Source organism: Podarcis tiliguerta (assembly GCF_965153285.1).
Source record: "Podarcis tiliguerta genome assembly, chromosome: 10".
Lineage (NCBI taxonomy): Eukaryota > Metazoa > Chordata > Lepidosauria > Squamata > Lacertidae > Podarcis > Podarcis tiliguerta.
This window is the reverse complement of record NC_139543.1, coordinates 51,307,173-51,330,121: the sequence shown is the minus strand read 5'-3', so window position 1 is coordinate 51,330,121 and position 22,949 is coordinate 51,307,173. Positions and strand designations below refer to the sequence as shown.

At 41.3% G+C, this 22,949-nt stretch overlaps 1 protein-coding gene across 42 annotated transcripts in view; it reads left to right on the top strand.

The window, feature by feature from the left end:
- Window positions 1–22,949, top strand: part of MYBPC1 (myosin binding protein C1) — a 108,407-nt gene that overhangs the window by 16,744 nt on the left and 68,714 nt on the right. For 38 of the 42 annotated variants that reach the window (XM_083401377.1, XM_083401382.1, XM_083401378.1 and 35 more), the window contains exons 4-5: window positions 1,122–3,084; window positions 22,852–22,884. In XM_083401377.1, coding sequence (XP_083257503.1) covers window positions 3,060–3,084; window positions 22,852–22,884 — 58 coding nt within the window. In that variant the 5' untranslated portion in view covers window positions 1,122–3,059. Of the gene's footprint in view, window positions 1–1,121; window positions 3,085–22,851; window positions 22,885–22,949 lie in introns of those variants that run through there. The other 4 variants (XM_083401370.1, XM_083401347.1, XM_083401354.1 and 1 more) reach the window with 3 other exon arrangements.

Genomic DNA, 22,949 nt, shown 5'->3' with positions numbered 1-22,949 from the left:
TTACCAGATTTTTTTTCAATGAATCCGGGGACACTTTTCAACTTCGATGGATTTTGTGTGGGGACTGATTTGTAAATCCAGGGACTGTCCCTGGGAAACAGGGACGTCTGGCAACCTTACTTTACATTCTCTGTCCTAGTCTAACACAAACAATAGTGAAACTTGAAAGCTTCATTATTAACACATTCACTTACCAAAATAGAACCACAGAATTGCAGAGTTGGAAGGGGTCCCGTGGGTCATCTAGTCCAACCCCCTGCAATGCAGGAATCTTTTGCACAACATGGGGCTCAAACTCACAATTCTGAAGTTAAGAGTCATATGTTCTACTGATTGAGCCATCCCAGATAAGTAGTAGAGTGTGTCAATTACCCTGCTGCTCTAATGGATTGCCTCATCTCTCTTGCTCTAAAAAGTCCCAGATCTGCCCCCCCCCATTAAATATTTCTGGAAAGAAAGGATTCCAACTTTTAATATCTGTCAATCTAGACATTACAGTATATTCACCATGGGGAATGGAATCTCCACTGTGTGTTCTCTTGCAATTTGTGTCAGTACTGTTCGTTGGGTAAGTGGGTGGGCATTACCAGGAAAAATGTATTACCTGATGGCACTGACTTAATCAGTTAATTGATGATACATGCAGAGGTGGGATGCGAAAGACACTTTGATTATAGCAATCTCTGTGACAGACATTACATCCAGGCCCCCTCTACAGCCATTATGATGCAACTTATGGGTCTCTATATGCATTGAAGATTGTGTCTATAGGACACACTATTTTTCCTGCTTTACTTATGCTGAGCAGTTTTTGAAGCACTATCCCATTATCCAATGTCACTTCCTGACAATCTGTTCATTAAACATTCATCCCAATTTGTTTGTAGAGAGATCAGACAACATTGGCTATTTAATGAGCATTCATCCTGATTTGTTTATGGGGATATTAGGCAACATTGCTGCAAACAAGTGTTATCCCACCTTTCCAGTGCATTTTCTCATCACTTTCCTTACTGCAAAAAGTCCAGTGTTTGGGGGAAGCAAGTTTGTTTTATCAGAGCTTTAAATCAGTTTTAATTGTGTATCCTGAGTTTTCTGGTATGTGATTGAATCCCTCCCAGAAATAGTGACAGTCTGGAAGTTCACCAAAACATGCAAATCAGCACAGAGAGAGAGAGAGAGAGAGAGAGAGAGAGAAATACAACCCAGGTAATGCAGGCAACATGTGGCAATATTGTCTTCAGATCTCTGAAAAACTCTCTTCTGTTTACAACCTATGATTGTCACTCATCCAGGAAAGAAAACTCCCCAATACCTTTCCTATAGCCACAGCCTTGGATTCCAGCAGAAATCAGGCATGGTTCTGTCTCCCAGCTGCCCAGCCTGCAGCCCGCCAGTTTATAGCTTCTAGCTTGCACACACAACTCTCAACTCCGGCCTTTGCCTTTCTAACAACCAGTGAGTTAAGGGAGGGGGTCCCACTCATTTGCCATGTGGCACAGAACAACTTCCTTTGTTACCTTAATGGCCCATACTTAGAAGGCCATCACTGGCTATTCCAGGAATTGACTTCATGCTGGATCCAGGAATTAGTAAAGGGCTCAGGCACTTACAGGAGCAAGCCAGCAGTAAATCACACTGTGCAAGTTGGAGTTAACACTTTATTAGCAAGAACACGATCTGCACAGGAATGTCAGGCCTAATGAGCACAGCAGCTCATTTCTGTTTGGTCTTGTCCCCATGAAGCTGTTGCTGGCTGAGACTGAAGATGCCCACCTCCCCACAGTTGCCCAATTCCCCTCCTTTCCAGAGTTTTCCCCAAGCAATCTGAAGCCCTCCCAGTTTGGCCCAGGAGGCCATTTTGAGCTCATCACATTCACTTGTCATTCAGCTGACATCACCTGACATCAGGCACTGGATAGACCTGGTCACTGTTGAATGCGGTGGGGTTTGCCTTCAGAACCAAATCTGAACAGCATCAAATGCAAGCCCTGCTGCTTTGGGACAAGATGTTGTATGATGCCAGGTAATTGACAGGTGGGTGAACGCGCCCACCTTTCAAATACCCACACAGTTGCTCACTATTTGATCTGTCCCACTGTCTTAAAGTAGTTCCTCTCCCCACCATTAGTTGGTGGTCACATGGCCCACATGGTATCATACACCCTCCTATCCACTAGAGGGTGCACACACTCTGTTGCTGTACTTAGTGTCCTACAAATGAAGGACACTCACATTTTTTGTTCCTACACCAGTAGTGGCTCTGAATGCAGCTCTTTACCTTCTCCCTGACACAAAATGTATTGATGTTACTGCATTCCCACTGACTCCAACTGAAGGAGAAACTAAACATCACTCATTACAATGCGCTTCATGTGTATAATATATAGTTGTGGTCTGTCATATTCTATGCTCTGACAATAACAACAACAACAACAATTTTATTATTTATACCTCACCCATCTGGCTGAATTGCCCTAGCCACTCTGACAAGGATGGATATTTCACTTGCCTTAATTTAGCCTACAAATTGCTAAAAACTGCCAAGCAGTATTATGTGATCAAGATCAGGTTAGCTGTTTCAGTTATCAACCATGGGAAAAAGACACACAGGTGCAGTATATCATTTAGAACATATATCATGAACATATAATCTGCATATCTGAAAGCCCTTTGATTGTCTGGCAATCTATTTTACTTCCCAGGTTGGGGGGGGGGTGCGCACGAGAGAGAGAGAGAATCTGATGCTTCTGAATTTAGAAAGTTATAGCCATTCTCCTCAGCCCCATGAAATGCAGCAGAGATTCCTTCCTAAAGCCAAGAGGGCAGCGGCTGCGAACAACAGATGTAAGCAGAGCTCCCATAACTGTCAGTTTTCGGAGGGTATGCATTGAGAGGAGAGGAGGTGCTATTTTGATTGATATTTCGCTGCTGTATATAAAGCCGAGGAATTCTTCTCCCCCTCTGCTTGTCACACTGGCCTGCATGCTCTCCACTGGACTTGTGGCTCCTTGCTGTTGCATCTGACACATAATTGGGAATAAAGAGGAACAAAAACAATGCCAGAACCCACCAAAAAAGCCGGTAAGTGTAATCATATCTCCCTTACTTGTCTTAACAAAAAGCAAAGCATATGTTTTGAAACCAGCTTGTGACTGAGCAGAGATCAGAGAAGGCAAACCTTGGAAGCTGTTATCCTTTGTTGATTCACCAAATTTGAGATCCATGAAGAGAGTCCACTATCACTGAAAACAGTTGAACAACTTAGTGACGAAGGTTAGAAAGCTCAGCTGAACTGGAACATTTTAGTTATGGTTGTGCTGTGCTAGATTATTGTTGTTGTTGGTACAATTTACTTTTCTGAAAGCTCCTTTTTAATTACCATGTGTCTGAATGTTTATAGGGGTAGTTCTTTGTGTTTTCAAAAAGTGCATTAAGCTTTACTATTGCAAATGAATCTCATTTGTATGTTAACAGGAAGAGTAGGTTTATAATTCAGTTTTACAATTTACCTTGGATATTTGGGTATTTCTGATAATAGCATCCTTTTTACCTTATTTACTTTGTATCAAATTATGAGATTATTTTTGTGGCTGGCAAAACAGAGATGCTGTCATTATGAATCCAAACTTTGGAGGACTACTGCCCTTCCCAAGCAAAGATTTCACAAAGTTGTAACATATTTAGAATCCAGCACTGCATAATGGGAATATTATCTAGACAGAAATCTTCCCTTTAAATAGTCCGCTTTTTAAAAAAGGTATTGGGAAGAAGGTTCCTCAACTTTAACAGGCGCAGTTTACCAGTAACTCAGATATTCACTTATTATATTAATAGCACAATTCTTAAACTGTCTACTCAGAAGTAAACTCCACTGAGTTCAGTGGGACTTACTTCCAGGTAAGCGTGTGTAAGATTGCAACTTAAGATCACATGCACACCATACATTTAAAGTACACGGCTTTCCCTAGGAACTGTATTTTGTCAAGGATTCTGGGAATGACAGCTTTGTAAGAGGTAAACTACAGTTCCTTAGATTCTATGGGTGAAGCTACATGCATTTAATGTGCTGTAAATGTATAGTGTAGAAGCCTAAGTCTGCCTTCCTATATTAATGCTTCTTTTCCTACACATATCATCAATCATGTGCATGAATGCTTAAGTTACAATTCGATCCTGTGCATGCTTACTTGGAAGTAAGTCCTATTGCATTCAATGGAGCCTACTCAGTGGGCATAGGATGCTAGATTTCATCTTTTTCCTCTAAGCGAAATCTGCCCAGTTCCCTCACCCTCTTGTATAGTCCACTCCCTATAACATCTCGGTTGCAATCTTCATAAGGTCACTATATGCAATACAGTGGTACATCGGGTTACATACGCTTCAGGTTACATACGCTTCAGGTTAGAGACTCCGCTAACCCAGAAATATTACCTTGGGTTAAGAACTTTGCTTCAGGATGAGAACAGAAATTGTGCTCTGGTGGTGCGGCGGCAGCGGGAGGCCCCATTAGCTAAAGTGGTGCTTCAGGTTAAGAACAGTTTTAGGTTAAGAACGGACCTCCGGAATGAATTAAGTACTTAACCCGAGGTACCACTGTATAGCTTTTCCTATATGGATTTTATGGGGGGGGGGGTGAAAAACATATATGCTATGTGTATACACTGTAACCTAGGGAAATTCACAAAGAAAAAACCAAACTTGTAAAATCCCTCCTTATTACCCAGTAACTTTTCTGCATGGAGGTGATATTAACAAAACTTTTCCCCTTCATTCCTTTGGAATGTTGAAAAAGGATATTAGTAAGCTAAGGAGCTAACAGCAATTTTCTCTGTGTGCTATGTTTGCTTCATGCTCAGAGCATAACTCACTTTAGGATCAAGGATATATCCTCAGGGCATATTGGATGGTGGCTCTGTGGGGTTTTCACCTTGTCTGTTAGCGTGTGGCATGGATGTCTTGAGTGTTTTACAAGGTAAATCAATTACTGGTTCAACCTTTGCCTTTGACATGGTGGATTTTGCTGGTCCCTTCTCATATTTTCTGGATAATGTGAACAAACGTACTGTACAGTATTAGACATATATTGCTTATAGAAGCCTTTGCATGGCACAGAGGATTGGATCAGCTAATTTTCAGAATAAGTACAGGCCTAGAATCTACCATGCTTTTCTTGATAGCAGTGTTACCACTTCAGTAAGAACTGTCAGCTTTGGGTTGCTGTTGTCTCAAAATGTTTCCAACAATTTTTGGGGGGAAATGGATTGAAAGTGCCTTTTTATCATATGTATTACTTACATGGCCAGAGATATACTGCAAAAGCGTGGAGCCAGTATGGTGTAGTGGTTAGAGTCTCGGACTAGGACCTGAGAGATCAGGGTTCAAATTATTATTATTATTATTATTATTATTATTATTATTATTATTATTATTATTATTTTCAGTACATCCAAAAATCACAGGATGGTTTACAATATAAAAACACAAAAATACAAAACATAACAAACAAAAACAAAATAATAACCCTCCTCATACAGTTTAAAAGGCCATAGATTTTTCACTGTAATTAGTCCAAGGTCTGGGAGAAGAGGAATGTTTTTGTGTGGTGCCTAAAGATATGTAACGAAGGTGCCAGGTGAGCGTTCCCGGGGAGAGCATTCCACAAGTGGGAAGTCACCACAGAAAAGGCATGTTCTTGTGTTGCTGCCCTCCGGACATCTCATGGAGGAGACACACGAAGAAGAGCCTTTGATGATGATCACAGGGTCCTGGTCGTTGCATATGAGGAGAGGTGGTCTTTGAGGTATTGTGGTTCTGAGCTTTGAAAGGCTTTATACAGGCTTGGGCAAACTCCGGCCCTCCAGATGTTTGGGAGCACAATTCACATCATCTCTGACCACTGGTCCTGTTAGCTAGGGATGGTGGGAATTGTAGTCCCAAACAACTGGAGGGCCAGAGTTTGCCTATGCCTGGCTTTATATGTCAAAACCAGCACTCTGAATTGAGCCCAGAAACTAACTGGCAGCCAGCACAGTTGGGCCAGGATTGGTGCTATATGTTCATGTGGTCTTGCCCCAGTAACAACCTGGCCCCTGAATTCTGCACCAGCTGAAGTTTCTGAACTGTCTTCAAAGGCAGTCCCATGTGTAACACATTGCAGTAATCTTACCTAGAGGTTACTGGAGCATAAACAACAGAGGTTAGGCTATCCCTGTCCACACAGGGGCACACTTGAGCCACCAGTCGAAGCTGATGGAAGGCACTCACATGTCACCAGGGCCACCTGAGCTTCAAGGGACAGCAATGGATCCACGAGTACCCCCAAGCTGTGTACCTGCTCCTTCAGAGAGTGCGTAACCCCATCAAGGGCAGGCATCCTCCAATCCATCCAGTCTGGGGAACCACCCACAAACAGTGCCTCAGTCTTATCTGGATTGAGCTTCAGATGGATTGGCTCTCATCCAGTCCATTACCAAAGCAAGACAACAGTCCAGCACATCCACTGCCACACCTGCAGATGTAAGGAGAGGTAGACCTGTGTGTCATCAGCATATTGCTATCCCCAGTTGGCCATTAAGCTCACTTGGTGACCTTGGACCAGTCACTCACTCTCAGCCTAACCTACCTTATGGGGTTGTTGTGGGGTTTAAATGAGGAGGTGAACCATGTAGCTACTTTGAGCTCCTTAGAGGGAGGGGTGGGATAGAAATGCAATGAATAAATAAAAAAATAAAAATTGCATTATTTTCTTCCCTTTCTTTTGTTTTAGTTTTATACTCAGTTCTGGCTAAGTATATCCTTGAGGTTTTCTAAGATTGTTTAGACTAGGGCTGGGCAGCCTGTGGTCTTTCAGATACTGCTGAGTCCCGCAAGTGTAGCCAATGTTCAGGTTCTGCACCCCTGATTCATACAGAATTCCAATCTTCTGCACCAAGTAAAGCATTTACAGCTGATAATACCATACCCTTCACATTAATTTACAAGGTTTAGAGCTTATTAGTGTTCCTTAGTTGCGTGGATTAGGAGTTTCAAAATTAGGATGTATTTTTGATGCAGTCAGAAGCAGTACAAAACAAATATATACTAAAGGGATTTAAAAATATTTTTTAGGAACAATACTTATTTGTGCAATAGGAGCATCCCAAATCTGCTAACTGACTTTAAATTTCTGAATTGAATCCTATGTTCAAACTTTGGTGACATTTTAGGGTAATCCAGCTACAATGACTTAAGAAAACTTGGTACTGTACTTCCAGAATTCTGAAACTTTGAGGTTAAACCTCCTTAAGGGACAGAAGCTCACTCTAATGTATGACAAGCAATCTGCAGCTCATGAGAAATGTTCATCAGCTTTCAGGTTTAGTTTTAACAGATAGTTTTTTGTTCTCATTAAGTCACTACTTAACTTCAAGACAGGATGTCCTAATTGGCAGAGTTTGGGGAGACATAGTAGTATCGATATTGGGAAGAAAGTTGTTCAGGATGATCATTTAGACCTTTGCAACTTGACGGTGTCATGGAAACATTGCAGAGTTAGTGAGGAATTAGCAAGTTGCTTTTTTGCTGCTCTGTCAAATATTCTTCATTTGTGTGTATGTGATTTGATGGAGAATTTGTTCCAAGCGATATGGCTGCTGGGCTATTTAGTTATTAAGTTTTCTGTTCTCGGGAGAGAGAGAAGAGGTTAAGGAGCTTTCTGTGGGATATAAGGGTTTTAGCACCTCAAGTGGGATCCTGCACCTTACAGGACTGAGCCCCAGGCAACTAGTGTTGACAAGGCTGCAAGGATCAGTTTGCATCCTGGCATTGCTGCTTAGCGCTGGAGGACAATAACGTATGAAGTATCCTACCCAAAATAGCTGTACCAAATGTGCACACGAATGTGAGAGAACCTAAATCTGCACCCAAACTACCGCCAGCCTGCCTTGTAAAGTATCCTGTTTGCCGTACAGACAGCTGACATATATCTTAACATCAATTCTGTTAGAGATGGTATGACACTAGAGATAGTACTGACTTTTATTTATTAGTTTAAAACATTACCCTTCATTGCAAACCAATCTCAGAGCAAGTTGTGATTAAAACTGAAGCATAGAAGACAGGGATAGGGGATCTAAGGTCAGGGGGCTAAATGTTGCCCTCGAGGCCTCTCTGTTTGACCCCTGTAATTCTCCCCAGGTCATGTACACATAAACCTTGAGTGCTTTTGTTTGTGTCCTTGAACTGTGATAATGTCTCTTGCTTGCCTGGAAGGAGGATGGAGAGATGTGTGCTTGTGTGTGCATAGAAACCTCTGGCATTTGCATGGTTGAAATGTAACCTACTCTACAAAGAGAAGATTCACACCCATTGCTCTGCTTACTTTTATATCAGTCCCCTGCCCACCATTACTGGTATGGTGGTCATTTTTCATGGATAACCACTAAAAGGTGGCCCTTGAACTAAACAGGCATGTTCCCACTCCAATCTGCCATATTTAAAACCAATGTTTTATTTTTTAAAAAAAGAGGCAGGAAAAAACAAGCAAAAATTAATCACCAAACACAAAGCAACAATAACCAATGACCTCAACACTAATATATCATAAACTTGAGTTTTGAGCTGGCACAAAACATTCATAACAGTTGGGTCCAACCAAATCTCAAAGGAGAGGTTTAGATATCTCCACCAAGAAGGCCTTCAACCTCACTGCCATATAGAAAGCTTTGTCCAGCTGAGACATGGCCAGGAGAGCCACCACAGAGATTTCAACACCTGGACAAGTCTATGTGGGAGTAGGTGTTCTTTTTAATATCCAGCACCTTGAACCCGACTTGGTAAAATGTTATTTTATAAAAATCTATTTTGCAGCATGTAGGCAAAGATATATTTTGGCTGACTTGTGGGTTGTTTAACTTGCCGAGTTGATTAAAGCTGTGTGTAAAGTTGATTGCAGAAGAGAATGTTACCTCAGTAAGGCAGGAAGGCTTATGTTCCTATGATGTTTTAATGCTTCCCCATTAAAATATCATCAGAACATAAGCCTTTCTGCTTTATGAGAGCCTCACCATTGGGTCCATCTAGCTCAGATAAATATATGATTGGATCAAAATGTTTCTGTTTCTGGCTTTCGGACACCCCACCCAAAATATCTCTTTTATCTTCTGAGTGTTCAGTTGCCATTGTTGAGAGATTATTATTAGGCTTCTTAATCATAACCTTTATAAGTGTCATAAAAGCCCTTCCCAGTTAAAAAAGAGATCATGTCATTTGAGATTGTTAGGGTCCCAAGATGGCTACTTAATTTTGCATTAGAGCACAAGCATTAACTTTTTCCAGGGTGAATGTTATATTCCTGGGAGGAGGAATGGTCAGGCTACACAGTGAGGTCAGCAGGCAGGGCCAAGCAAAAGGGAAGGGGTACCCCTTCTCTTTCTCTTCTCTTTGTTCTCTCTCACCTTTATGCATCATCCATCTATTTTATTTCTCTCCCCCACACACATATACAAGCACCCACTGGCATAAGAACCCCAGCACCAAATGGAAATTGCTAAATGCACAAAAGTATACATTTCCTACAAAAGAAGGAAGTGGCACAATGCCCCAGAAATTTCTCCTACATAGCTTTGGATGCAGTTGATTTCAGATTTGAACCCTGGTGGCGCTAGCTTAAAAAAAAAAAAAAAAAAAGGAGCAGGAAGCAGGTCATAGAAGAAGACACTTCTCTGCTGCTGATCAGAGTACATAATAATAGGCTAGACAAAAACAGTTTGACCTGGAATAGGGCCTCTTTTTGTGTTCCATTGAAATGAGATTTATGAGTACACCAGCCTATTTCCAGTCTAGTTTATCTTTTGTCAAAGTGGGGCTCATACCAGACAACCATGTCTATGCAGATCATAGATCTTTGGTGTTGGCTGTCTAGTTTTAACATGAAAAAAGAAGAAATAGCCCTAAAGAAAAGGTTAAAAGTACTATAGAGTTCCCCAGATAGTACTGCTTTCAGCTCTCCAGATAACGATACTACTGTTCATATCTTTAACCCCCACTGAACAGTGTTGTGTTGTTGTTTTGAAAAGAATCTGTTTTAAATTCTTTTTGGCAATTTGCCTCCATAGTAGATCCAATTGCAGACAGAGGGCCTGCATTCTGCCACAACACATAGGCAATCTCTGCCACATTCAAATATTATTTTCATTTCCACCACCTCCCACACTTCCTTCCGTGATATCAGGTTAATGCTGACCTTCAACCTCCCACTCTTTGCTTCTCATGTGTTCTCCTTTTTCTGCTTGGAAATGAATCCCAGTGAACAATAGCCACCTTAAGTTAACATCTTGCCTATTTTTACAAATTTAGTGAGCAAGCAAGATGTTGGCATTTATTCCACCATCCAGAGCTATGTCACACACTTCTAAGGGTTCGTAAGAAAAATGGAACACTTCCTATTTTTCTTTCATATCATTGTCATCATTTGGTTTCAAAAGTATTTTCCTGTGTGTGGTGTGTGGGGGTGTGTGTATGCCTGCCACTTGACAAACACAAACTGGAAGGCTCAGCTGGGCATGCAGAGTATGGCTGTTTAGTCTGTGGTGTGAAGTCATAATCCTTTATCCATTTCCCCCCAGGGAAGGGTTGTATCTCAGTGGTAGAACAACTGTTTTGCATGCATTCAATCCCTGACATCTCTAGGTAGGGCTGGGAAAGTCATTTTCTCTTCCTTTTAGAAGGAAAACCAGGTATTAACGTTTGAATGGACTGCAGATGCACCCAGAAATGAAGCCTGAGAAAGAAAGCAATGTCTTCTTGGAGTGAAATTATTCCTACTTTTAGGCAAGGCTGGCCCTTCCACCAGGCAGGGGGAAGTGGCTTCCTCAAGCAGCAGGTGTGTTTAGAGAGTGGCAGTGACATGTCGGAGGACAGAATTGTGTGCCAGACAGCCTGCTTTGTGCTCCTTAAGTTAGCCTGCTGTGTTTGAGGACCTTGTGGCATCACGAGATTCAGCTGCCTGTCTGGTGAGCTTCTGTGCATGGACAGCAGAGATGGAGGGAGAAGCTCCATCTTGTCCTTTGCCTTAGGCACCAAAATGTCTTGGGCTGCCTCTGTCTTAGGCAGAGATTGCCTTTCACAAAAAGCAGTATGGAGGATACATCATAGTGCAAAGCACTTGAGTTCAACTCTTAGCATAGTAAGGGAGGGCAGCAACAAATGCAAACCACCTTGGTATTAGTAAAAGAATTAAATGATTCACGCTGGTTTAGTAAAAAGCTATTTTACAGTAAAAAGTAAATCCAGAAATCAAAACTGAACGCTTTGAGAGGTTCTTGAAAATGTTTGTTTATATTGTCCTTTTTTTTACTGGAAGAAACGTGCACAATTCAATTGACATTGTATTTGAAGTGGATAAGGAAGTTCCTGTACTGAGTTTTTGGCTTTACGAAGCCCATTAAAATCCCATTTGAAACAAAAACAAAAAAGAAAAGAAAAGAAAAGAAACATGTGACGGATAGCTTCATTTTCAGAACACTAGAGGGTGCTCTTTATGAACAGGACAGCTCACAAAAGCTGCTTTTATGCCTCCTTTTGATGCAGCTGTTGGGCAGATAACTAGTCAATTAATTCCCTTCACCTTCATAATCCCTAAATATAATGCTTAAACAAGGTCTTTGGGTGTGTTTTAAAAAATATACTGCACCACGTCTCTCTTCTTCAGTGGTAGGGTATCTGCTTTGTGTGCCATCGGTCCCCGGTTCAATTCTCATCTTCTCCAGGGTTGAGAGAGAAGCCTGCCTGAAATGGTTGAGAGCTGCTGCTAGTCAGCATAGACAAAAATGACCTAGATGGACCAATGGTCTGACTGAGTACAGGCAACTCCCCATTTGCGCACGTTCAATATGTGACCCAAAAAGTGACCAAAAAACATCACAGAGCGGGGTGGGAGCGGATCGGGTGTTTGCAGGCTTTTTCAATGGTGTTTCAAATATACAGGATTTCACTGAAATGTGCGGTGCCTCAGAACGTAACCGCCACATAAATGGGAGGTTGCCTGTATAAGGCTTCTTCCCATGAACCTATGTACCCCTTAAGGAATGCATTCACAGATAGGGGTTGCTGTTAGATCTAGCTTTGCTTATGAACACTTACTTGGAATCAGTACCACAGAGCACTTTTGGCAAGTTGGTATAACCATCTACAGCATTTCCTGGATAACCATAATCCTGCCTCAGTTTTTATGTCTTAACATCAACACTGCCCCGTGTTACATACGGAGCTGCCTGTGAAAAGCATAAAGGAACCTCAACTGGTTCAGAGCCCAGCAATCATGTTATTATTAACCAGGGTCCAACGTGATGAACGTATCTCATTTATATTAAGATGTTTTCATCGCTTCCAGGTTGTTCTTGCAATCGGGGCACAATTTAGAGCACTGATATGATGTGCTCTAAATGGCCTAGGGAATCTGAAGGACTGTTTGATAAAGCAAGGAAAGATCATTAGATCAAAGTCAGTAACCTTGATATTTGTAAGATAGGTCCACCAACTTCCTGACAGTCTCCCTAGTTTGGGACTTCCACACACCTGCCATTCCAAAGCAAGCCTCCAATAAATCTTACTTGTGGCTATAGTCTTCTATTTTTAATTTTTTAAAAGTGTACCTAGGTTACCATTATACTGAGTCCTGACTCTTTCTAATAAGAAAAAGATTGCAATAACAAAACAGCTTTCTGCAGCCTGCAGAATATCCTGAGCCAAGAACTCAAGCAGTGAAGGTAAAAGCAAGCGGTGAATTTTTCACTTTTGTGTCAACTGCTGGCCAATAGTACTGTGACATGAATTATATAGCAGCAGTACATAGAAATAATGATATCATAGAACTACATGCAGGGTACACATGTACCAGGCCCCAAGCCAAGAGGGTGCCAGGCTTCCTGATTTTTGTTTTTAAAAAAGAAGTAAAACCAACTGGACATCTATAAAAAAAGTTAGGAAACAAAACATGGAGGCAATGTTCTCAGGCAACTATAGAGAAACTCCTGTTGCTAAGGGTAATCATTTAATCAATGTTGCAAAGCACTGGAGGAAGGAATGCTGACCACCCTCACCTGGGACATGGGAGCGGGGGCCTCCCTGAGCAGCTAAAAAAACCAAGCAAAGCTCATTGTTGCTGGTAGCCTGAAGCAGGACTTAGGAGAAAAGACCACCTGTCTACTGGGGTATGTTTGTTAGCTGAAGTACCTTCCTCTTTGTCCACATTATTTCATTATTTTGCCAAGTGTGTTGCCTTTATAGTAAAAAACACAATTGACCATCTTGGGTATGTTGAAATACATGAAGCTTCCTTCATATTGACATTACATTGTCCCCTCTTCCCTAGTTTTCCATGTTCCCCTCACAGCCATTATTGGTCTGCTTGTCACTTTTACATTATTATTCATTAATATAATTACATAAAAAATATACAGTAAAATGAATCTGCAAATTTCAAACACCTTAAATACTGTAGCATTAAAATTCCTACAGACTGTACTTTAACACGAGGATAATTTTTTGGTTCATCAGGGTTGGCAAAATGTTTTTTGTGAAATGGCACATGTTCAGAGTATTTGCCGCTTGTTGTATATTTGTATTTTGCTTTTCTTCCCAGGAGCTCAAGTTGGCATACATTTGTCCTACCCTCTCACCTTTTAGCTTCACAATAGCCCTGTGAAGTAGGCTAGGATGAGAGTTAGTAGTTCAGATACCAAACTTATGAAACTGAACACATTTAAGAGTATTGGTGTAATTTATCAGGTTTGGTGAATTTTGTTTTGCCTTGGTATTTTGCTGTAAATAACATGTGAGATGTTGTTCAAGCAAGGGGGCTGATTTTTTGACTTTGTGCATTTTAATTTTTCTATACATTATCTATTTTTCTTTACATGATCTTGCGTTTCTTCTCAGGAGTTCAAGGTTGCGTATATTATCCGTCCATCCTCACATTTTTATCTTTGCAACCTGTGAGGTATGCTAGCCTAAGTTAATATGTGTGCTTAAGCAGCAGTTCTTGCCACTAGATTGCTGGGACCAGGGACTCAAGAGGGAGAGCTGGAGGTGGCTCCCCCTCCCCCCACATGAGGTAGTCACCTCACTTTGCCTTGTGGTATGGCAGGTCCTGGCAACAGCACAACCAAGCTTGGCCCTGCTCTCATTCTCAATAAAGTTCAAGTGCTTGAGAAATGAATGAGTGAATAGCGCTTTAGCAATTCAGCAGTTGAGTAGAATGCCACCTGCCCATTTCCCCTTAAATCTCAAAATGAAGAAAATGCTAAAGACGTCTTACATGATTTAATGATGACTTAAAATTCTAGAAGTCACCTGCAATATTCCTCAGGCAGCCAGCTCTTTTTGCAGTGTGGCTACATGCCTGATAAAATTTGTGGATGTTTTCTTGTTGTGACAACCTCTTTTACAAAAAGTAGTAACTAGAAGTGAGCATCATGCCCTCATTCAGAACTCACCAGTTCCTGGTTATCTGTGAGGTTATCATTTCCTTCCACATCTTGCATGCATTGGTTCCCTTTGACTACAGAATTGGAGAAAACAACTCTGCTTTACAGTATTCATGGTTGCTCTGTTTAAACAAGGGCTGGCCGCCAGTAACCTCCTTTTGCAAGCATTGCTTAGAAAACCCATTCACTATACAGGCATAATAAGAAAGGGCATGTTTATAAGACAGATAAATAGATTTGTCAGTCATTTCCTTTCCCCCCAAGAGTCCTGGGAAATGAAGTCCTGTGAGGTGAGGAACAATTTCTAACAATCCACTACAGTTTGCAGCATGGTGTAGTGGTTAAGAGCGGTGGACTCGTAATCCAGTGAACCGGGTTCGCTTCCCCGCTCCTCCACATGCAGCTGCTGGGTGACCTTGGGCTAGTCACACTTCTCTGAAGTCTCTCAGCCTCACTCACCTCAGAGTGTTTGTTGTGGGGGAGGAAGGAAAAGGAGATTGTTAGCTGCTTTGAGACTCCTTAAGGGGAGTAAAAGGTGGGATATCAAGTCCAAACTCCTCCCTCTCCTTCTCCTCCTCCTCCTCCTCCTCCTCCTCTTCTTCCTTTAGGGGAAGCAATGGTAGTTAAAATGTCACAGACCTGATATAGGCTTGTAGTGTGGCTACAGAGTCAATTATATGCTGATATTCTTCAGGAATACAGAAGAGGTGCAAAAGCAGCAGTGGAGAGGCCTTCAGCCATGTAAAAAGTCATTCAGAATCACTGTGGAGATCACAGCTCACTGTCATACTTATTTTTTCTTGCACTAGATGGTGCCTGAATTTTTTCTTTAGTAAGTGACTGTTAGAGATGTCCTGCGAAATGCTAGCTGAGATAAGAATCCGGGAATCCAGCCATATTTACAGTGATTTATTGGTAGCTTCAAAGTATTTACAAAGTTCAAAGAAACGATATCATCACGATCAGTCAGTTGCCTCGAATGGCTCTTTCCGTTTCTTCCCCCAGCAGATCCACCTCCTAAAGCCCAGCCCCCCTTCTTCCTCTGCTCTGAGAGTGGCTGGGTCCCAGAAACGGCTCCCCCTTCTCAGATTCATTACCTCCCGACAGCCCTTTGTCTTCTTCCTCTTCTGAAGAAGAGCAACTGCTAATTAAAGGCACAGCATCTCTTTAAGTGCCCATTCTCTCCCCCCTCTCCTCCTTCTCTGCCTCCAATTCCCTGACAGTAACCATTATATTGCTGCATGGCACCCCAATGTGATATTCCAGGGGTTCCAGGTACGCAGGAGTTCCAGATGTGAATAAGGCACTGCAGAGACAGTGGTGTCTTTATGATACATGTTTTGTTTACACATATATGCAACCTGAGTGTATGATAGAGGAGTTCACAGTATAATCCCCCAAGAAGGTCTTGTTTCTCCGATAGTCGCAACCTCTGGCAAAGGTAGAGTTTGAAGTAGAGTTTTAGAGTTGACTGTGATGTGACCTAGGGTGAGAAAGGTTGCAAGTTGAAAAAGGCTGAGGCAGAGCATGATGTTTGCTTTCAGTTTGAATCCAAAGTAGCAAAACCACAAAACCCTCTAGGGGTGATTATGCTGTGAACCCCTCCATCGTAGGTTCAGGTTGTAAATAAACTATATATGATAAAGACACCACAGTCTCCACTGTGCCTCATTCCCAAAAGGAGACTCTGGGTAAGCCCCCTAGAGCCCTGGAAATCTTGCACTACTCAGAGACTGAGGTGGCATGCAACAATATCTATTTATTTATTAAAATTAGTCTTTTCACCTCTCACTTCCGAGTAGAACTGTATAGGATTGCAATGTGCGAGAGGTTGTTATTAACTTCAGTGCAAACTGGAAAACATATCAAACATATCATTAACTTTAGTGGGGCTTTCTCCCTGGTAAGTGGCTCTAAAATTGCAGTCACGTTGACTTTTGCAGTTTCTGCATTGACAAATGAATGAATCTGATTTTTCTTAATGAGTCCTGGTTGTTGGGAGAATCAGTCATGCACTGGATCCTTTCAAATGAGCCTGTTATTTTGGCAAATTCACGTGACTAATAGTGCACACCTAGTCAGAAATATGACCTGTTGAACTCAGTGGGGCTTACTCTCAAATAAGTGGGGTTAGGATTGTAGCCTAAGATGGGAAATTTAGGCTGCAGTTCTGTGCCTGTTGACCTGGAAGTATAACTGAGTGCAGTGGACATCTCAACACAGATGGGATTGGGTTATGAGTAGTGTCATTTTTCTAGAAAAAGAGGTGCTGGAACTCACCATGAACATTTCCTTTGTTCTCTTAAAATGCCAATGGTGTCCACCTGAGAGGTGCCAGCTGGGGGAAAAAAAACCCTGCTTATGAAAATGTATACTGAATGGATCTTTGCAAAGATGGTAGAGTGTTAGCAAGCTTCACCCAACATCCAGCCTGAAATCCGCACATCTAACCTGAAAGTATTTTTCCCTACCTTAGTCGTGTAATTCTATTTAATTGTAAAGGCAGGGCAACCGCAAAAATCAATTGAAATGAAGTAGAAAGCTATTTCATATTTTGAACAGATAGGGATATATAATTAACAGCTTGCTAATATTTCTAATAGAAATTCAAGCAGATGAGTTGTGGCTCACTGCATACATATAAATCAACACATAATGAATTCTGGGAACAAGGCCCCTTGGGTAACCTGGCCCTTTGGGTAAATCTGGATCCATAATCCGCTCCTTGGCAGTGCTAAGACATGAAAGCATTTCTGTGTATACATCTATGTAACAGCTGTGCTTTCACTGTCTCAGTTTGATGATAGTCCTGCTAGTCTTAATGCAGCAATGGGTAAATTTCCAGCCTTATTGCATAGATGGTTGTCTTCAGCACAGTTGTCTTTGAAGCTTTGTAACATGAGGGATACAGATTTAGGTTGCAAACATATACCTGGTAGTAGGTTGCATTATTACCAGCACTACTTCCTTCAAAGGAAAAATACGTAGGAGTACACTGCAAATATACTTTTCTCAGACATTGCCTGGCGGGGGGGGGGGGGTCCACTGCAAAGGTTACAAACGGCACAAATGGCAAAACAGGAGAGAAAGTTAACACAAACGGCAAAACAGGAGAGAAATAGCTGGAGGAAAGCTGCATTATATTTTATGTCCTTGCGTGCATGGCTCCCATATCTGAAAAAGAAACTGTTCTTTTCCTTATTGCCCTGTGGCAGGTGCTGGGGGGTTAGGCTTTCCTTCTGCAGCACAAGGACCCCTACAATTCTTCTTATATATTTATAATTGTTTTAGTCATTTTCTATTTTTACACTGAAGAACCTTTCCTGGCTTGATCTGTATTGACATTTCACCAACCTTGGCAGCTGAAGAGGTTCATCATGATTCAATGAGGAAAACTTCTCTCCCGTGGTGATGGAATGCTTTGTCAGGCATTCAGCTCAAAGATTTGATCCATAGTATAGTTCCTCACAACACCTAGCCAGGGAGCCTTATAAGGCAATTGGATGGCAGAGAATGGCATCTGGGAACTCCATAGAGCATGCTGGATCAGGAAAGAACAGAGCAGCCGCCACAGTTTGATGTCCACTTGTCTTTTTATTCTTGGCAGAAAAGTCCATCTTGAGAGATTTATTAGCCTTGGAGACTGTGGGCTGTTAGGTGTTTTCTTACTGGACTTCCTCAGAAGTGAAGCTGACAGCCAAGGATGTCTTGTTGTTGGTAGATCAAGGGCAACTTGAAAGAGGGAATTTGTTGGAGATGTGTTCCTGCCTTCTTAAATTTGGCAGGTGGGGTGGATACTGGCAGCATGTCTTTTGCCTCATGTTCCAACCATCCCCTTTTACCAAGGAGCAGCCCCTATTTTCTGGTGTCTCTTCCTAGTAAAATGACCACTGTTTTGTTTTTGCCTTTGTTGGATGAATAGTTAACATTTCTTAGCATAAGAGGTTACTGTTGTCAATCTTCAGGTTTCAGAGGTGTCACTACATGCATATCCATGCCAGGGATGAGGGATAAATTCAGCTGAATTTATCAAATTTCTGAAACAAGATGAAAGCCGAAAACAGCCATCCTTCAAAATTGGCTCTAATCTGAAATGTCCCGTGCAGTTTTCCAGTCAAACAATGTTTACAAAAATGTGTATATTAAGGGAAAGTGTGGGTAAAAATGAATATATTGGTAAAAATAACATACAAAAATGCATTGTATCCCGGGATATAACTTTCAAAAATGGGTACATTAATCAAAACTGCATAAAAAATGTGTTTATCAGGAGATATTCACATAAAATGCTGGTGAATTTTCACAGGGATTTTAAAACAGAAAATTTGCAAATGTGTATAAACAAATTTAAGATTGGGAAAATGAGAAGCTGTGAGCACTGAAATACACAAACCCTTCCATCGCTAAGGAACACTTCAGCACCATGTAATGCCCACAAATGCTGTGCTTTGTCAGAGTGAAGAATTGGGCTACTAGGGTCTGGAGAACCCAGGAATGCTGCTGCCACTTTCTGCATTGTCTAATACTGTTCAGCAGTAATAAAAGTTTAGCAGCAAATGGTTACACTTTAAACCTTTCAAACAGTTTTTGCTGCTGTGGCAAAGCAGCATCAGTATTTTTCTGTAGCAACTACTGATAGCTGCTCTTCACTGCAGGCACAATCTTGCTTTTTCCAGAAGCATTAGTAGACAGACCTGCACCCAATTTGTGACTCCCAGCAACTGGCATTCAGAAGCATACTTCCACTGACAGTAAAGCTTGAACATGATCAGCAGGTTTAGTAATTATCAACAGCCTTCTCTTCCATGAATTTGTCCAGTCCTTTTTTAAAGCTTCCCAAGTTAGTGGCTATCACTATTAAAAGAGTTTTCCTATTTTTGTTTGAGAAGTGTTGAAGGATATGCAACTCTGTTCTGAAGGAGGTGTGTCTGACTAGCTTCCCTCATCAAGCCTGATTCCAGCTTAGAGCAGCAGCATAAAATAATTAAATATAAATCATAATTGGAAAAGGGGGTCTCTTTATTCTTTCCCAATCACTACTACCAAGTTTACTGTTGGAAAATCTGGCCATTTAAACCACACATGTGCTATTCACAACTGATGGTGAAGTCTATAGATTTTGTCATTTAAATTGAGGTATTTTGTGAAACCAAGATTAAAAATGAATGGGGGATGGCCATTTTACTTGTTTTCCTCGACTAGGGCAATTAATTTCTAATGACTGACCCACTTGGACTCTTGCAATGGACAAAATGGGGTATATTCACATTTTAGTGACAGTGCATTGTTTACATTTTTCTTGAATATTGACTTAATATGGGTGATGTTAAATGACCATTTTAAAAGGATCACATCATCCCTAAAGAGAATTCCATAGCCATTGCCTAGTGAAAGTCAAAAAATGCAGGCTTATACACCCTCAGATACAGTACACACACTAAAGAACAGCAGCACATATAATGCCTAATTTATTAGGATTGGCAATTCCGTGCCTAGGTTCTTGGGAGTAGGTTCCATTGAGCATAGAGGTGCTTGCTTCTGATAGCATAGGTTCAACTTAAAACATGCTGAGAAAGAACTTAAGCCAATTGAAATGCAACTTTTAGCTTTGTAAAAATGCAATTTTATCTTACAAAGCTGTGTTACCATTTAATTTGTTAGTATGAAGTAGGAACTCCTTCAAAGAAAAGGAAAGAATTGTCCAGCCTAAGCTTGATAATTTTTCACATTCCTCTGTGCTAATTTGTTGAAATAACCTTCAAAGCCTCATTATCATCTTGCCAGAGCAAGGAGGGTCCATCAGTTAACCCGGCATTTCAGAAAATTATGTCATCACCCCGCTCTGGGGGGGAAAGTATTTGACCTGTTCTCCCTCCACCCCATCCTGGAAAAGGCTATCAGAGTGCTGGAGAAGGTGGTGAAAAGGGCAGCCTAAATTATCCAAGGATAGAGCTCCTTTCTTACAATAAAATGACAGTATATGACAGGATTATAAAGTTATGCATAGTGTGGCAAAAAAAAGTGGATAGGATAAACTACTCCAGTGAAACTGGCAGTAGACTGAAGACACACACATTCTTTACTTTTCCGCACAGCATATACTTAATTTATGGAATTCACTGCCCCAAAATGTTATGGCCCTGCCAAGCTGACTTGAAAAGGGGATTGGACAAACTTGCTGATCAGTGACTATGTTTGCATGATAACTAAACAGAACATCCATGTTCAGGGCAATATACCTCTGAATAACTGTTGTGGAGAAGGCAGAGGCAACAGCAGAAGATGTCTGCTGCCTTCATGCCATGCATCTAGTTGGCCACAGTTGGAAACAAAGTTTTCTTCAAAGTAGACCCATTGATACTAACGAATATGGCTAAGTTAGGGTCATTAATTTCAATGGCTCTTCTTTGAGTAAAACTTGGTTAAATATCACCCAGGGTGTTGCCTACATAGGCCTTTTGTTTCCTCCACAGGATTTTACTGTGTTCTTAAATTATTTCACACATTGTACTGAATTCCCCTCCAACCCATAGTGTTTCTTCTTCATAAAACACACACACAGAGGGAGAGAGAGAGAGGGAGAGGGAGAGTCAAGATGTACCAAGAATGCATTTTACACTTAAGCCTGCCGCCAGAGGAGAAGGCTTACCAGGATTCTTACTGGAACAGAGAACCAACATCACTAGCATGCTTGAGAATATATTTAGTCTGTAGAGTCTCACTGTGAGTGGCCAGAACTGAAATGTTATTTCTATTATTTGCTCAAGGGGTTCACTGGTTTTATAATATCTTTGGTCACATGGAAGAAGCTGGTGTGGATTGATTTTCAGTGTGTAAAGTTTAAGGGTACCTTTACGTGCAGCTCTGCTCAAACCACTCAACATTGCAAGCTAATTGGATAAAAATGGAACACAACTTCAAATAGGCTTTTTGCCTGGGGGAACATGAGTTTGTCTGAACAGGGCACACAGAAGCTTCAGCAGCCCTATAAACCTGCTTGATCTAAAGCTGTAGAGCAAATAGTAGCTCTTTAAAGAAGTGTTTATTGAATTTTCAAGACAACAACATAAAGACAAGACAAACAGTAAAGAAATGAAGAACGCCAACTACGTGAAGCGTATTATTGTAGTTGGAATAAAATAAGCAGAAAGTTCAGTACACTTTTGCAGCAATTGTAATAAAATAGATTCTGCAAAGGGGCATTTTGGAAGTAAGAGTCATGTATCAGTCAGGGAGCCTCACCACACGGAGACATGTGCAAGCTGGCCAATGTGTATGGTGGTCCTGGACGACAAGACATCCACCACCACCACCAGCCTCACTGATGTGTTCCAAAGGAAAGCAGAGCAATACATTTGACACTAGCTTGGCTGCAGGCATTGCTGGAAGGAGGCATACATGACCTTGTCTTAGGGATTCCACTCCAGATTTCTGTAGGGCTTACTCCTTAGCCTTTTCTGTTCCCGGAGATGTCGTGAAAGGCAGTGGGTATGGATTTTTCCTCCTGAAGCGTTTCTCACATGAGAATAGGTGCAAGGCAGTGAAGGCTTAGGATCAGAGTTTTCCTTCTCCTAGATAGGTTAGCACCTCAGGTTGATGAGCCCCCTCTGCTCCTCATTTCCCTCTAGAACATGTGCAGAAACTCCCTTCTTGACCATTGGACCCACTATTAGCCTTGTCCACTCAATATGCTGGAGCCAGTTTTCACATGCAGGGAAAGTCCCTAACTCACTGACAGATTGAGGCCCATCAACTTGCCCTCACCAAGTTTAGTTGATCAGTCAAAGTTGTTTCCCAGGGTGTGGCTGCTGTCACATGCTGACAGCTTCTAGGAGACACAAGTGAGAAATGAGTGCATGGTGGGGACCAAAGGTGGACAAACTACCCCAGAAGGAGCACATGTCTCCCACCATTATCCCTCCCCTAACATCCCACACACCCAAAGTAGAACCATTGAAATAATTGGACATGATTATTTGAGTTAATTAATTTCCTTTTCAACTTAACAAATGTTCTTATGTATGTTGATGAAATATTATTTTCAAAAATGTTATTTGTAAAATAATGATAATGCAAGGAAATAGTAAATCAATTTGGTACTTATTACAGGAAAATAAAAGCAATATGAACCACTATTTGGTGAGATAGTTCGCTGCTTTCATCTGTACAACAATGAAACAATTTGAATAAAACCTAAAAAATTAGTGGGTTATACACAAGACCACAATTAACATCTACAAATCCATAATGGGAAGGCTTTCATGTATAGCATGAAATTCAGAATTTGTCTAGCTCTTCAAGCTGTATTCAGTACTGTTCTAGAACATGTGTATCTATTCATATACATTTATGTTTCTAAAACTGCTTCTTCTATCCTTTTCAGATGAAACAGAAGCAGAGACTGCACCACCTCCAGGTTAGTCATTAGAATTTGTGGTTTTGGTTGATATAGATTTGTGTTGTATAGGCTTCATACAATAC